Below are 17,356 nucleotides of genomic sequence, written 5' to 3'. Positions count from 1 at the left end.
AGCTCCACTCTGCACGGGCTTTTTTCTCTGAAGAGGGTGGTAGAGCTGGCTGGACCTCGGCTGGATAATCCTGATGGACTCTCTGCCCAGCTTGGAATACGGTCTACTCGAGTTGTTGGTCAGCTTTTGGATCATTGGAAACACAAGTTAGGTGGAGCTGAATGTTCACTTTTGGCAGGTTATTGTGAAGGCACTCTGTTTCCAAATCATTTAGACCCTTATCCTTCCATCAGACTGTTTCCTGGTTTTTAGAACTGCTCTGGTCCTTTGCTGGATGCCGTGGATGTTGCAGGGGTGTCCCTGGGACCTCTGGACCTCTGTATAGGTGTATAGGCTACTTGTAAAAACTCTCATTCAAGGCAAGTTGGATGGACGCAATGACACAGTGTGGAGGACCCATCTCTCCTTAGCGCCTGACATGAAACCAGCATGGAGATCCTTTTATAAGCCTCTCTCATGAAAAAACATGCAGACTTACAGTGGAAAATTCTTCATGGCATTGTTGCTGTAAATTCTTTTCTTTCTGTTATTAACACTGCTGTGGAAGTCAAATTTCCATTCTGTGAGCAGAATAGACATTTTGTTTCATTGTTTTTCGGAATGTGTTCACCTCTCAGCTCTGTTTGTGCTTCTGAGAACTATCTTCAGTAGCGGTGAGGAGGTTTTTACACTGAAAGTCTTTATTTTTGGTTTCACATTTACTCCTCATAGGAAGAACAAATGTCAGCTGCTTAACTTTTTGTTAGGGCAGGCAAAAATGGCACTGTATATAAGTAGGAAGAGGAAGGTGGCAGAAGGGTTGAATGTTGAGGTGATCCCTGTGTTTGTCAACATGGTGAAGTCTAGGTTGTTGCTAGAATTTTATAAAAGGCAGCCTCAGCCCTACATACTTTTTCTCAGATCTGGGGCTACAGAGAGAGGCAACGTGCAGTGTGGTGGAGGGGCACCTAGTTTTGGGGCAGGTGTTAATGTAATTATTTGATATATTGTGGTTTTTGATTGGTTTTGTGTTGCAGTTTATTATAACGGGTGTGGTCAAATGTCGATTATCTACTGAGAAGTGAATACATTTTTTTTTTAAACAAAAATCTCTTTCCTTGTGCTTATTTAATTTTCTTCCTCTTTTTTTCTATTTTTCTCCTATCACATTCCTTTACTGTCTTTTACTCGCCTTTAGTGTCGCTGTCCCTTGTGCTGAAACGGTCGGTGGTCAGTTTTGAAATTTTTTTTAAAAGGAGAGCGTTTAAAAAAATCCAAAGCAGCATACATGAAGCACACACAACAAAACGAGAATTACAGATACAAATAATATAACAATAATATAATCACCGTCCGTGTCTCTTTTTTTCTCACCGGGAGATTTAAGTGCAAAATTCTAATTCCAATCGGCTAAGAGCTTCAGTGGTAAAATGTTTTAAAACACATAAACAATGGCGATAATTAAAGATTTGTAACTTTACTACTGTATGAACTGAAATAATATATTTCATATCTTTATTACCATCAACTGTGGTACAATAAGACATGGAGTAACACTTCAACTTTCGCTGAGAAGTGAAGAAATATCTGACACAGCAGAAAACAGAAATAGCACAATTCACTTCCCTTGCTGAACACAGCTACCATTAAATCGAAGTGATTACATTTATTTTGTTCCACGTTTTCGTTACGTTTGCAATTCGTTTTAAGTCAGTTAAATTTCTTATTAAGGATCAGCGGTGATCTAAAAAATGAACAGAAATTTTAAAAGAATTGATTTACAGAATGATTCTGTTTAGCACAACATGGTTAATGTAAGCGCACATGCTTTGTTGGTATTGTTAAATAATACAGGGCTATGTTTTTGTTTTTCAATTTACAAATGGATCAAAGCTTGCCTCCACTGGTGGATACAACGTTTAAATGTGTCCTGATTATGCTTATAACACAGACATTACCGTAAATGGGCTCTAAGTGCCGCTGTTGATACATCACTGACTTGCCGTCCAAATCGGTGATGCAGCGGTCCTCCCCTTTATATTCACTCAGTTTTTGTTTGCTTGAACTACGCTGCTCTGACCCGTTACGGTACAGTGTAAAATTCCCGAAAGAAAATATTGCCTGAAATGCGCAAATGTAAATTTTGGGGGGATTTAAGTACATCTGTTTCCAGTTAAGAAGATTCACTGTGTCTGCACCGTCGGATTTATGATGGCCTCCATGTGGATAATGGCTGACAGAGGCCGACGGCAAGCGCTGGTGTTGATTCTTTGTTTCATCAAGCTGAGCGCAGTGGCTGGTCAGGCTCGGTATTCCATCCCGGAGGAGCAGGCCGACGGATCGTTTGTCGGAAACATTGCGAGAGATTTAGGCTTGGATGTTGCGAAGCTGATTTCAGGTAAAGCTCGTATTATTACAAAAGGAGGCCGACAGTATGTGGATTTAAACAAAGACAAAGGCATCCTTGTTATTAAAGAGAGAATCGACCGCGAGGAACTGTGTGGAAAGACGACGCCCTGTAGCTTCAGCTTCGAGGTGATTTTAGAAAACCCTATCCAGCTTTATCGTGTGACAGTGGAGGTGACAGATATAAATGATAACAGTCCGTTGTTCCCCAAAGACGAAATCATCTTGAAAATTGCTGAAAGTGTAGCATCAGGGACCCGCTTCTCATTGGAGAGTGCAGATGACGCTGATGTTGCTAACAATGATATTCAAAAATACATACTCAAACCCTCTGATCATTTTAAACTAGAAGTCCAAAACCAGCCGGATGGAGGCAGGTTTGTTGAAATGGTTTTACAAAACCCGTTAGACCGAGAGAAAGAGGAGACTCACAGTCTCGTGCTGATTGCTTCAGATGGCGGGGAGCCACGGAGATCAGGGACAGTGCGTATTCATATTACTGTGCTAGATGCTAACGATAACGCACCTCTGTGCAGCGAGCCTGTTTATAAAGCAGAAGTCAAAGAAAATTCTCCTGAAGGAAAAGTGATAACCACTGTCAGTGCAAATGACGGAGATAAAGGAGTAAACGGCGAGGTAACATATTCTATAGCTCATGTCGCCAAAGAGACGAAACAGCTTTTTGACGTAAATGTTAAAACTGGAGAGATTAAAGTCGCAGGTAAGCTCGACTTTGAAAAATCTAAGACTTATCAACTGAACGTGCAGGCTAGTGACCACGGAGGTTATTCTGATACTTGTAAAGTTATCATTCAAATAACTGACGAAAATGACAACGTCCCTACAATACAGCTCATGTCATTTTCGAACTCTATATCTGAGGATTCTCCTCCAGGTACAACTATAGCTGTTCTTAACGTGGATGACGAAGACTCTGATGGTAACGGTGCTGTCAAGTGCTCGATTAACTCTGACGTACCTTTTAAAATCGAGTCTTCATTAACAGGATACTACACCATAGTAACTGAAGACTTTTTAGACAGAGAGAGTATCCCTGAGTATAATCTCACCATAACTGTGTCTGATCAGGGCTCCCCGCCTCTGTCAAGCAGTAAGAACATCAACGTAAAAGTATCTGATATTAATGACAGTCCACCCAAATTTTGTCATTCAGAATACACTAAAGCTGTCGCGGAGAACAACTCTCCTGGACTTTCTGTGTTTACTGTGAGTGCTAATGATGCAGACTGGGGCCAAAACTCCCGAGTTTCTTACTTTTTGCAGGAGAGGGACATTAATGGGTTGGCTGTGTCTTCGCTGGTTTCAGTAAATTCAGATACAGGTGTTATTCATGCAGTGAGATCGTTTGATTACGAGCAGATCAAGTGGATTGAATTTAATGTAACTGCACGTGATGCTGGATCCCCTCCTCTGAGTTCAATGGCTACAGTTAAAATAATAGTTCAGGACCAGAACGACAACCCCCCTCAGGTTCTGTACCCAGTCCAGACTGGTGGATCTCTGGTGGCTGAAATTGTGCCTCGTTCAGCAGATGTGGGCTATCTGGTGACTAAAGTGGTGGCTGTTGATGTGGACTCTGGACAGAATGCCTGGCTCTCCTATAAACTGCAGAAAGCCACAGACAGGGCGCTGTTTGAAGTGGGCTTACAGAATGGAGAAATCAGAACTATCCGCCAAGTCACTGATAAAGATGCTGTCAAACAAAGACTGACTGTTATAGTGGAGGACAACGGGCAGCCCTCTCGTTCAGCTACAGTCATTGTTAACGTGGCGGTGGCGGACAGCTTCCCTGAAGTGCTCTCGGAGTTCACTGAGTTGACCCACGACAAGGAGTACAATGACAACCTGACTTTTTACTTGGTCTTGGCTCTGGCTGTAGTTTCCTTCCTCTTCATCACGTGTTTGGTGGTTATTATATCAGTCAAAATCTACAGGTGGAGACAGTCTCGCATCCTGTATCACTCCAACCTCCCTGTCATTCCATATTATCCACCACGCTACTCAGACACTTTGGGGTCAGCGACTCTTCCCCATGTGTACAATTACGAGGTGTGCAGGACGACTGACTCCAGAAAGAGTGACATGAAATATATGCAGCCGATGTGTCAAAGTTTAGTGAGTGTGGATGGAGCTGGAGCCGATGTACCACAAGTGGATAAGCAACTGTCAGGCAACTGTTCCCAGATGTCTACTCTGGTGAGTGATAATCTAGTCTTTCCTGTACCATTTTCTCTTGCTCAGCACGCACGTTTAAATGTTAGTGAAGATTTTTAAAAACCGGCTTAGTATAGCTGTCTGTGGTGCTGAATTTTTTGGTTGACCCATTTTAAGTAATTTTCCAGGACTTACAGTCGTCATTCTCCGTATGTGTAGCTATTAAAGCTGGTAGGTCTAAATGCCCCACTAGAAATTTCTTTCGCATACAAGGAGGATGGGAGCAAGTGAATCAGCGCTCAGGGCACCGAGACTGAGCAGGTCTTAAACACACCATTTATTCCAGAGAAGGAAGGAAAAAACTGAATTAACAAACAAAATTTTAAAAGACACTTGTGCAATGAAAACGTTCTCTGTGTGGTAAAATCCCTGCTGACAGGAATAAATATACACTATTCAAGACATAATACAATACGATGTTTCTCATACACTAAAATTCCCCCCACAGTGCCGTGATACCACTGTCCGGTCACGCTCAGACAAGTGTTCCTTGTATTTTGAACCAGGAGAGGAATTCCTTTTCCGAAATAGAGATCACGCCAGCCAGAAAGCCAAGGAGCAACCTCATATCTCGGCCCTGTGTCTCTCTGACCGGTGCGTCGCCTCACAGTCCAGCCGCACTCCACACTTTGGGTTCCCGATTACTGCAAACGTGGCCGCCCTCGTAGCACCACCATGAAACAGACAGACACTGGCCAGCAACGTTGTCGGCACGGCCGCTGCTACCCTCCCCTGACAACGTTGCACCCGGCGCACAACAGTGGGGAAAGCGATACTCACATATACAGGCAGAGGTGCACCTCTGCCCTGCTGTCGATTACACGCGTCGTCTCCCACTGTCGCCCTTGTTGCTGTCGGGATTTGGTCGCCGCGTTACACTGGCCGGTCCGTCTCCGAATGACCCGTCGCAACCCACGATCAGGCAGCAGGTCCAACTTTTCCCACGCTGGCTTTCACGCGTTCCTTTCTCCTGTCTCTGCGCCCACCCTCTCATTTAACAAGTCCGTTTGGTGGCTAATAGGCCACCTCAGGGCACGCCAACACCTCAAAAGGTGCCTGCTATTTTCCGCCCAGTCCACAGTGGATTAAAACATGCAATATAAATATCAGGGTAAAACCATGCAAATAAAATCAGTACTGTACGCACTCATACACACTAAGAGCAAGACAACACAAACGATAAAACAAACACAAATTTCCACTGTGTGACATATGTTGGAATATTGTTTTTATTTGTACCACTATTTAATTTGTATTTAGTAATGCATGTTACGTGAGGCTGGTCTAAGTTTAAAGTCCTTTTACTTCCATGTCCGTAGTACAATTCCTGACACTTCAAAGGTCCGCTCTCTGTGTATTCATAAAAAAACAAAACAAAACTGGCATTATGCTAACACAGGCCAGATATTTTTTTTTAAATGAAGCTGACATTGTCCACAGTTTTTGTAGTATCTTTGACTGGGTTATTCATTAATATTATAATCAACTTGTGACATATGCATTCACCAGTAAACGGTTCATAAATGATTAGCCATTCTTACTTTCTCAAATTGTGTTTCTGATTAAACTAATAACATACGGATCTCTTTAGCACGAGGTCATTTGTATTATAATAAGAAAGGGAACAACATAGACGCTTGCAAAAGAAAACAAATGAAAATGAACGGGAATTCTGATAAATCAGTGGAATATATAGGAAATCTGCTTTTCCTTCTTCTTTCCCCTTCCTCCAAAGAATCTCTAACTTTATAGAAATAACTACTTTCTCCTCTTTTTTCGTGTTCGCACTCTTTTTATTAGAATTAATTGTACTGATAATCTTCAATATTTTTGTTACAAGGTATCTACGGTGGTTATGACGAAATTAAGTTTGTATGGAATTTGAATAAAATGTGATATGCGGGCGATCGTGGCTCAAAAGTTGGCAGTTCGTCTTGTAATCGGAAGGTTGCCGGTTCGAGCCCCGGCTCGGGCAGTCTCGGTTGTTGTGTCCTTGGGCAAGACACTTCACCTGCTGGTGTTGGCCAGAAGGGCCGATGGCGCGATATGTCAGTCTGCCCCAGAGCACCTGTGGCTACAACTGTAGCTTGCCTCCACCAGTGAGTGAATGAATTGTGAAGCACTTTGAGGGTCTCGAAAAGCGCTATATAAAATGCAATCCATTATTATTATATCACTGTCATCATATACTTAAGGTATTTATGTAAACATGCTCTGGTTATTGTATGCGCATTATGTTGTTTTCTTTGCCTCTATATTAGCTCATTAATTTTATTTAGTAACAAAAAATGCGTTTAGATCTAACCTTTTTCAGTAATTCTGCATTTCACTTACATTACCCTGTGTGGGCTCTGAGTGCCGCTGTTGATACGTCACTGAGTATTTGTTCAGACCCTTAATACAGCGGCCCTCCCCTTTGTATTCACTCAGTGTTATAATACTTGGAGCGAAGCTTCTCTGTTCCGTCACGGATTCAAGTGTAGAATCTGTCCTGGAGTCTACTTGCTGAAAATAAACAAATGTGTTGAGTTTTTGGATTAATAACATCAGTTTGAAGTTAAAAACAATTACTGTGCCTGTACCACTGGATTTATGATGGCCTCTGTGTGGATAATGGCTGACAGAGGCCGACGGCAAGCGCTGGTGTTGATTCTTTGTCTCATCGAGCTGAGCGCAGTGGCTGGTCAGGCTCGGTATTCCATCCCGGAGGAGCAGGCCGAAGGATCGTTTGTCGGAAACATTGCGAGAGATTTAGGCTTGGATGTTGCGAGGCTGATTTCAGGTAAAGCTCGTATTATTACAAAAGGAGGCCGACAGTATGTGGATTTAAACAAAGACAAAGGCATCCTTGTTATTAAAGAGAGAATCGACCGCGAGGAACTGTGTGGAAAGACGACGCCCTGTAGCTTCAGCTTCGAGGTGATTTTAGAAAACCCTATCCAGCTTTATCGTGTGACAGTGGAGGTGACAGATATAAATGATAACAGTCCGTTGTTTCCAAAAGACGAAATTAGCTTGAAAATTGCTGAAAATGCTGCATTAGGCACTCGCTTCTCTCTCGAGAATGCAGATGACGCCGATGTTGGCGTTAATGACATTCAAAAATACACACTTAAACCCTCTGATCATTTTAAACTAGAAGTACAAAACCAGCCGGGTGGAGGCAGGTTTGTTGAAATGGTTTTACAAAACCCGTTAGACCGAGAGAAAGAGGAGACTCACAGTCTCGTGCTGATTGCTTCAGATGGCGGGGAGCCACGGAGATCAGGGACAGTGCGTATTCATATAACTATGCTGGATGTTAATGATAATTCGCCAGTGTGCAGCCAGGCTGTTTATAAAGCAGATGTCAAAGAGAATTCTCCCGAAGGAACCGTGATAACAACTGTCAGTGCAAATGACGCAGATAAAGGAGTAAACGGCGAGGTAACATATTCTATAGCTCATGTCGCCAAAGAGACGAAACAGCTTTTTGAAGTAAATGTTAAAACTGGAGAGATTAAAGTCGCAGGTAAGCTCGACTTTGAAAAATCTAAGACTTATCAACTGAACGTGCAGGCTAGTGACCACGGAGGTTTTTCAGATACATGTAAAGTTATCATTCAAATAACTGACGAAAATGACAACGTCCCTACAATACAGCTCATGTCATTTTCTAACTCGATATCTGAGGATTCTCCTCCAGGTACAACTATAGCTGTTCTTAACGTGGATGACGAAGATTTTGATGGTAACGGTGCTGTCAAATGCTCGATTAACTCTGACGTACCTTTTAAAGTCGAGTCTTCATTGACAGGATACTACACCATAGTAACTGAAGACTTTTTAGACAGAGAGAGTATCCCTGAGTATAATCTCACCATAACTGTATCTGATCAGGGCTCCCCGCCTCTGTCAAGCAGTAAGAACATCAACGTAAAAGTATCTGATGTCAATGACAGTCCACCCAAATTTGATCATTCAGAATACTCTAAAGCTGTCGCAGAGAACAACTCTCCTGGACTTTCTGTGTTTACTGTGAGTGCTAGTGATGCAGACTGGGGCCAAAACTCCCGAGTTTCTTACTTTTTGCAGGAGAGGGACATTAATGGGTTGGCTGTGTCTTTGCTGGTTTCAGTAAATTCAGATACAGGTGTTATTCATGCAGTGAGATCGTTTGATTACGAGCAGATCAAGTGGTTTGAATTTAATATAACTGCACGTGATGCTGGATCCCCTCCTCTGAGTTCAGTGGCTACAGTTAAAATAATAGTTCAGGACCAGAACGACAACCCCCCTCAGGTTCTGTACCCAGTCCAGACTGGTGGATCTCTGGTGGCTGAAATTGTGCCTCGTTCAGCAGATGTGGGCTATCTGGTGACTAAAGTGGTGGCTGTTGATGTGGACTCTGGACAGAATGCCTGGCTCTCCTATAAACTGCAGAAAGCCACAGACAGGGCGCTGTTTGAAGTGGGCTTACAGAATGGAGAAATCAGAACTATCCGCCAAGTCACTGATAAAGATGCTGTCAAGCAAAGACTGACTGTTATAGTGGAGGACAACGGGCAGCCCTCTCGTTCAGCTACAGTCATCGTTAACGTGGCGGTGGCGGACAGCTTCCCTGAAGTGCTGTCGGAGTTCACTGAGTTGACACACGACAAGGAGTACAATGACAACCTGACTTTTTACTTAGTCTTGGCTCTGGCTGTGGTTTCCTTCCTCTTCATCACGTGTTTAGTGGTTATTATATCAGTCAAAATCTACAGGTGGAGACAGTCTCGCATCCTGTATCACTCCAACCTCCCTGTCATTCCATATTATCCACCACGTTACTCAGACACTTTGGGGACAGGGACTCTGCCACATGTGTACAATCACGAAGTGTATAGGACGACTGACTCCAGAAAGAGTGACATGAAATATATGCAACCGATGTGTCAAAGTTTAGTGAGTGTGGATGGAGCTGGAGACGATGTACCCGAAATGAACAAGCAACTGTCAGGCAACTGTTCCCAGATATCTACTTTGGTGAGTCATTTTTTAAACTGTTGAGATCCTGTTCTTTTTTTCCTTGTGTGTGTGTGTGTGTGTGTGTGTGTGTGTGTGTGTGTGTGTGTAAATGTGTGGCGTTAAGCTTGGATCTGTCAGATCCGCTTCAGTGTCGCTGTCTGTGGTGCTGAAACGCTCAACTGACCCATTTTATTTCCACCCGTGTTTAAATGGCCGAGTTATTATAATATTTTCTTTAATATAACCTCGCTTATTATTACCAACCGAAATAAAATAAATATTTTATTAAAATGGCAGTTCATTGTCCCTGTATTCTTTTGGGCAGACATATTCATCCGTATTATGATATTATTTTAAAAATACTTTAACCATTAAACGGTGTATTAATGATTTTGCAACTTTTTAAATTATGCTTCTCTGATTTATTCAGTAAGCTATATATTTCTGTGTTTTTGTTGCAGTAAGAAAGGAAACAAAATAGACCCTTAAAATGGAAAAGTTGTTAAAAAAAAACCAGACAGCTTAACCTCACTTCCAGACTCTCCGTAATCATTTAGACTTCACTACTTTTTTGTCTATTTAACGTTCATCCTGTTTTATGTCATTTATTGAAGCGTTAATATTCAGTGTTGTATGGTTTTGTTTTGTTTTTTGTTGTTGTTGTTGTTGTTGTTTTTTTTAAATAATTAATTGAGATCATAAGAAAACTAAAGCTAAGTTAGATTTGGTAAAATTGTCCTCTCATACTGAAGACACTTTGTTTTAACAGGACCTGATCTTAGTATGAGTCTCAAATGCCCCCTTTTTTTTCGAACTCTTCTCTAATTATCCTTCACTTTGTCAATCAAATGTTTCTGGAATATAAAAGTATTTAAGCTTGTACAAGATACATTACCGTGAATGAGCTCTGAGTGCCGCTGTTGATACGTCACTGAGTTTGTATCGAGACCCTTAATGCAGCGGTCCTCCCCTTTATGTTCACTATTTGATATAATACTTAGCGAGATGCTGCTCTATTCCGTCACGGATTCAAGTGTAGAATCTATCCTGGAGTCTACTTGGTGAAAATACATAAATGTGTTGAGTTTTTGGATTAATAACATCAGTTTGAAGTTAAAAACAATTACTGTATCTGCACCGTCGGATTTATGATGGCCTCCATGTGGATAATGGCTGACAGAGGCCGACTGCAAGCGCTGGTGTTGGTTCTTTGTCTCATCGAGCTGAGCGCAGTGGCTGGTCAGGCTCGGTATTCCATCCCGGAGGAGCAGGCCGAAGGATCGTTTGTCGGAAACATTGCGAGAGATTTAGGCTTGGATGTTGCGAAGCTGATTTCAGGTAAAGCTCGTATTATTACAAAAGGAGGCCGACAGTATGTGGATTTAAACAAAGACAAAGGCATCCTTGTTATTAAAGAGAGAATCGACCGCGAGGAACTGTGTGGAAAGACGACGCCCTGTAGCTTCAGCTTCGAGGTGATTTTAGAAAACCCTATCCAGCTTTATCGTGTGACAGTGGAGGTGACAGATATAAATGATAACAGTCCGTTGTTTCCAAAAGACGAAATAAACTTAAATATTGTCGAAAATGCTGCATTAGGCACTCGCTTTTCTCTACTGAGTGCAGCTGACGCCGATGTTGGCGTTAATGACATTCAAACATACACACTTAAACCCTCTGATCATTTTAAACTAGAAGTCCAAAACCAGCCGGATGGCGGCGGATTTGTTGAAATGGTTTTACAAAACCCGTTAGACCGAGAGAAAGAGGAGACTCACAGTCTCGTGCTGATTGCTTCAGATGGCGGGGAGCCACGGAGATCAGGGACAGTTCATATTCATATTACTGTGCTAGATGCTAACGATAACGCACCTCTGTGCAGCCAGGCTGTTTATAAAGCAGATGTCAAAGAGAATTCTCCCGAAGGAACCGTGATAACAACTGTCAGTGCAAATGACGCAGATAAAGGAGTAAACGGCGAGGTAACATACTCTATCCCTCCTGTTGCAAAAGAGGCGAAACAGCTTTTTGAAGTAAATGTTAAAACTGGAGAGATTAAAGTCGCAGGTAAGCTCGACTTTGAAAAATCTAAGACTTATCAACTGAACGTGCAGGCTAGTGACCACGGAGGTTTTTCAGATACATGTAAAGTTATCATTCAAATAACTGACGAAAATGACAACGTCCCTACAATACAGCTCATGTCATTTTCGAACTCTATATCTGAGGATTCTCCTCCAGGTACAACTATAGCTGTTCTTAACGTGGATGACGAAGATTTTGATGGTAACGGTGCTGTCAAGTGCTCGATTAACTCTGACGTACCTTTTAAAATCGAGTCTTCATTAACGGGATACTACACCATAGTAACTGAAGACTTTTTAGACAGAGAGAGTAACCCTGAGTATAATATCACCATAACTGTATCTGATCAGGGCTCCCCGCCTCTGTCAAGCAGTAAGAATATCAACGTAAAAGTATCTGATGTCAATGACAGTCCACCCAAATTTGATCATTCAGAATACACTAAAGCTGTCACAGAGAACAACTCTCCTGGACTATCTGTGTTTACTGTGAGTGCTAATGATGCAGACTGGGGCCAAAACTCCCGCGTTTCTTACTTTTTGCAGGAGAGGGACATTAATGGGTTAGCTGTGTCTTTGCTGGTTTCAGTAAATTCAGATACAGGTGTTATTCATGCAGTGAGATCGTTTGATTACGAGCAGATCAAGTGGTTTGAATTTAATGTAACTGCACGCGATGCTGGATCCCCTCCTCTGAGTTCAGTGGCTACAGTTAAAATAATAGTTCAGGACCAGAACGACAACCCCCCCCAGGTTCTGTACCCAGTCCAGACTGGTGGCTCTCTGGTGGCTGAAATGGTGCCTCGTTCAGCAGATGTGGGCTATCTGGTGACTAAAGTGGTGGCTGTTGATGTGGACTCTGGACAGAATGCCTGGCTCTCCTATAAACTGCAGAAAGCCACAGACAGGACGCTGTTTGAAGTGGGCTTACAGAATGGAGAAATCAGAACTATCCGCCAAGTCACTGATAAAGATGCTGTCAAGCAAAGACTGACTGTTATAGTGGAGGACAACGGGCAGCCCTCTCGTTCAGCTACAGTCATTGTTAACGTGGCGGTGGCGGACAGCTTCCCTGAAGTGCTGTCGGAGTTCATTGAGTTGACCCACGACAAGGAGTACAATGACAACCTGACTTTTTACTTAGTCTTGGCTCTGGCTGTGGTTTCCTTCCTCTTCATCACGTGTTTAGTGGTTATCATATCAGTCAAAATCTACAGGTGGAGACAGTCTCGCATCCTGTATCACTCCAACCTGCCTGTCATTCCATATTATCCACCACGTTACTCAGACACTTTGGGGACAGGGACTCTGCCACATGTGTACAATTACGAGGTGTGCAGGACGACTGACTCCAGAAAGAGTGACTGTAAGTTCGGCAGAGCTGGTAGTCAGAACGTGCTGATAATGGACCCCAGTTCTACAGGAACGATGCAGCGGATACAGAGTGAAAAGAGCATCCTGGATGAATCAGACTCTCCTCTAGAGGTTAGTTTATTGATCCAGCGATTTTATTAACGTTCAGTCAATTATATTGGATTAGTTTAATACTCTTTAGTTTGTATTCTAATCAATTTGACTTCAGTTACATGAGTAATTATAAAAGTTGATTTCCTTAAAACATGTACTTTGTTTCTTTAAGTTTTATTCATTTTGCCGGCGGCTGCAAACCACTCTCAAGATGTCTTCTGTAATCAGAGTATATGTTTGAGTTTATTTCTTTTACAGAGGACTCAAATTCTATTACTCATGACTGTGCTGCACTACTCTTTTTCTGTTTCTCACATGGAGTATTTAAGCATCATCTATTGTTTTCATTTTAGTGTTAATTCACTCCTGAATTGTTACTCCTATATAAGTTTATTTTTCTTTCCTTGTTCACATCACTTGTTATTTTTACTTTGGACTCTAAGGGCCGCTGTTGGTCTTTACAGCACGTTTAAAGCTTTACACCCTCTGTACTCTTCTAAATATACAGTAGGAGAGCAAGACATTCGCTTATTTTCGACACTGATTTTAGGCGGATACATTCGGTCTCCAACTGTGGATTACAACTGCATAGAGAGAAGGACGATATCGACAGTTTAAAAGCCTTTTGTCGACATTCTTCTATGTGGACTTGGATTCATTGATTGAGAAATATGCATTCTTTCAGGATGGCTCGCACGGGTAAATGGCAAGTACGGGCCTTCATCCTTATTTTTCTCATCGACGAGACAATTTGCCAAATCCGTTACTCTGTTCCAGAGGAAATGAGGAAGGGCTCGTTTGTCGGAAATGTGGCTGAAGATTTAGGTATCGACTCTAAAAGACTGAAATCAGGCGGTGCCCGAATTGTTATCAGTGACAGCAGTGAGTATATTAGGCTGGATGTAGACAAAGGAAATCTGGTCGTGGGAGAGAGAATAGATAGAGAGCAGCTTTGCGGACATACATCGCCCTGCAGCTTGAATTTGGAAATGATTATGACAAATCCAATTCAACTGCATAGCGTTGTTGTGGAAGTACTGGATGTTAATGATAATGCCCCTGCGTTTCAGGAGAAGGAAATGAATTTAGAACTTGTAGAATCAGCTCTTCCAGGAACCGAAATATTGCAAGTGAGTGCAACAGACCCCGATGTTGGCATTAACGCTTTACACGGCTATACAATACACCCCAAAACACATTTTAATATAAAGGTCTCGTCCAGCCCAAATGGTCATAAATATGCACAGCTTTATCTTTCTGAACCTTTAGATAGAGAGAAAGAAGGAAAGCTGCTCCTCACGCTAACTGCTGTGGACGGAGGTGAACCACAGCGTTCAGGCACCTTAAAAATACACGTAACTGTGCGAGACACAAACGACAATGCTCCCGTATTCATGCAATCAATTTTCAAGGCTTCTGTTAAAGAAAATGTCCCAGGAGGAACGTTAGTAGTGAGCTTGAGCGCAACAGATGCAGATGAAGGGATAAATGGCCATGTTACTTATCATTTTAATCGAATGTCCGGTAATGTTGCCGAACTATTTCATCTGGACGAAAATACCGGCGATTTAACAGTAACTGGTATAATTGATTATGAAGAGAATAAATTATATGAGATTGGGGTACAGGCAAAAGATCAAGGTGGACAGAGCACATCAACAAATCTGATAATTGAGGTTATAGACGTCAATGACAATCCTCCTTTAATAACACTAACCTCGTTTTCTAATGCTATTGCCGAGGATTCACCTAGTGGGACTACCGTGGCTATCATAAACGTCAAAGATCTGGATTCAGGCAAAAATGGAAAAGTAGACTGCTCAGTAAACAGCAATATTCCGTTCGCAATTCATTCATCTCTAAAAAATTATTATACTCTGGTCACAAACGGTGTGCTCGACAGGGAGCGTAATCCTGTTTATAATATCACTTTCTCGGCAGTGGATGAAGGGAGCCCACCCCTCTCAACAAACAAGACAATAACACTTAGAATAGCAGACGTAAATGATAATGCCCCGATATTTGAACAGAGTTATTATGAGGCTTCTGTTATGGAGAATAACTCACCGGGATTGTCTGTGTTTTCCGTTCAAGCACGCGATTCCGACTCAGGACAGAACGCACGCGTGTCTTATCTGCTTATTGATACCGAGTTAAATGGTAGTCCTATATCTACTTACATATCAGTAAACGCAGAAAGCGGAGTTATACAGGCACTACGATCATTTGACTATGAACAAATTAAAACTATACACATTTTTGTAAAAGGACAGGATGGGGGTTCCCCTCCTTTAAGCAGCAATACCACAGTTAGAATAAATATTGAAGACCAGAACGACAACCCCCCTCAGGTTCTGTACCCAGTCCAGACTGGTGGCTCTCTGGTGGCTGAAATGGTTCCTCGTTCAGCAGATGTGGGCTATCTGGTGACTAAAGTGGTGGCTGTTGATGTGGACTCTGGACAGAATGCCTGGCTCTCCTATAAACTGCAGAAATCCACAGACAGGGCGCTGTTTGAAGTGGGCTTACAGAATGGTGAAATCAGAACTATCCGCCAAGTCACTGATAAAGATGCTGTCAAACAAAGACTGACTGTTATAGTGGAGGACAACGGGCAGCCCTCTCGTTCAGCTACAGTCATTGTTAACGTGGCGGTGGCGGACAGCTTCCCTGAAGTGCTATCGGAGTTCACTGAGTTGACACACGACAAGGAGTACAATGACAACCTGACTTTTTACTTAGTCTTGGCTCTGGCTGTAGTTTCCTTCCTCTTCATCACGTGTTTAGTGGTTATTATATCAGTCAAAATCTACAGGTGGAGACAGTCTCGCATCCTGTATCACTCCAACCTGCCTGTGATTCCATATTATCCACCACGTTACTCAGACACTTTGGGCACAGGGACTCTGCCACATGTGTACAATTACGAGGTGTGCAGGACGACTGACTCCAGAAAGAGTGACTGCAAGTTCGGCAGAGCTGGCAGTCAGAACGTGCTAATAATGGACCCCAGTTCTACAGGAACGATGCAGCGGATACAGAGTGAAAAGAGCATCCTGGATGAACCAGACTCTCCTCTTGAGGTGAGGACTTTGACATAATTAAGTTTATGCCCACATTCTTTAGAGGTTTATTCTACGTTATACCACATTTCATCGTTCACATTTCTGGTAACCCATGGTGCGTTTTCAGAACCACAACTCTTGGACAGCTCAACTGCTTGAATGTTCACACTCCCCTTTTAACGTGCTGCTTAATTCACTTTGAAAAGAGGAGCAAGATCTATTGTTTTAATTTAAGTAGTTATTGTTATATTTTAAAACAACTGTCTCACTGGTATTTCTGCATAAGACTTTATGGCATTGTAGTTAAAAGACAGATGTGTGATTGCTGATTAAAAATGTAAAGCAGAAAAGTGCTTTGAAAGCACTTTTTTCCTTTTCGTGTTTGTGATATTCGTGTATTTGGACAGTAAGGGACGCTGTTGGTCAGCGAAACTAGTATTCAGTGTTGATTTGGTGGAGGCAGAGGCTTCCTTTTTCCCGTTTTCTGATGATCGAAAATAAACGGTGGGCTTCGCATTCAGAGCTGCAGTCACAAATCTGTTAAGAGCAAGGACTTCAAAATCAAAGGATACTGGATATAACAGCCTTTGTTCTTTGTGGATCGTTTACAAAAGGATTTTGTGCAATTTTCGTTTTTTGTGTGTGCAATGGCGTTTAAAAACTCGCCTCGGTCGTGTGTAAAATGGCGTTTGAATTTCAGGTCAGTATGGCCCTTTCTGCTGTTTCTGGGCTGCCTCAGTCACATCGTGTTTGGCCAAATCAGGTATACAATCCCAGAGGAGCTAAAAAGGGGCTCTCTTATTGGAAATGTAGCTCAAGATCTCGGTCTGGATGTGCAAAGGCTTCGTTCTGGCCGTGCCCGTATTGTGACCAGACAAAGCATCCAGTTCACGCAGTTGAAAACAGACAAAGGCATTTTAGTCGTGAACGAGAGGATAGACCGAGAGCAGCTTTGTGGAGATGTAACACCATGTAGCTTCAGCTTTGAGGTTATTTTAGAAAATCCTATGGAGCTGCACCGAATAACAGTAGAGATAACTGACATAAACGACAACTCCCCGACATTTAGGAAGGAAGAAATGAAATTTGAAATTAGCGAGTCTGCGACACTGGGATCGCGATTTTTATTGG

At 42.4% G+C, this 17,356-nt stretch overlaps 2 protein-coding genes across 31 annotated transcripts in view; both read left to right on the top strand.

Moving 5' to 3' along the window:
• Positions 1-17,356, top strand: part of LOC100711027 (protocadherin gamma-C5) — a 285,882-nt gene that overhangs the window by 141,060 nt on the left and 127,466 nt on the right. The window contains exon 1 of one of the 30 annotated variants that reach the window (XM_019366161.2): positions 7,721-9,627. The exons of the other annotated variants lie outside the window; for them this stretch is intronic. Coding sequence (XP_019221706.1) covers positions 7,798-9,627 — 1,830 coding nt within the window. The 5' untranslated portion in view covers positions 7,721-7,797. Of the gene's footprint in view, positions 1-7,720; positions 9,628-17,356 lie in introns of those variants that run through there. 30 annotated transcript variants of the gene reach the window in all.
• Positions 13,373-16,925, top strand: LOC109202951 (protocadherin gamma-A11-like). The gene has a single exon (XM_025899000.1). The coding sequence runs from the start codon at positions 13,832-13,834 to the stop codon at positions 16,259-16,261; it is 2,430 nt and encodes an 809-aa protein (XP_025754785.1). The 5' UTR covers positions 13,373-13,831; the 3' UTR covers positions 16,262-16,925.

The sequence above is a fragment of the Oreochromis niloticus genome, linkage group LG2 (genome assembly GCF_001858045.2).
Source record: "Oreochromis niloticus isolate F11D_XX linkage group LG2, O_niloticus_UMD_NMBU, whole genome shotgun sequence".
Lineage (NCBI taxonomy): Eukaryota > Metazoa > Chordata > Actinopteri > Cichliformes > Cichlidae > Oreochromis > Oreochromis niloticus.
Note: the sequence above shows the minus strand (reverse complement) of the source record. Positions and strands in the feature narration are given on the sequence as shown.

Coding starts and splice junctions, on each gene's coding strand:
- LOC109202951 (XM_025899000.1), top strand. CDS start 13,832: ATGCATTCTTTCAGGATGGCTCGCACGGGTAAATGGCAAGTACGGGCC.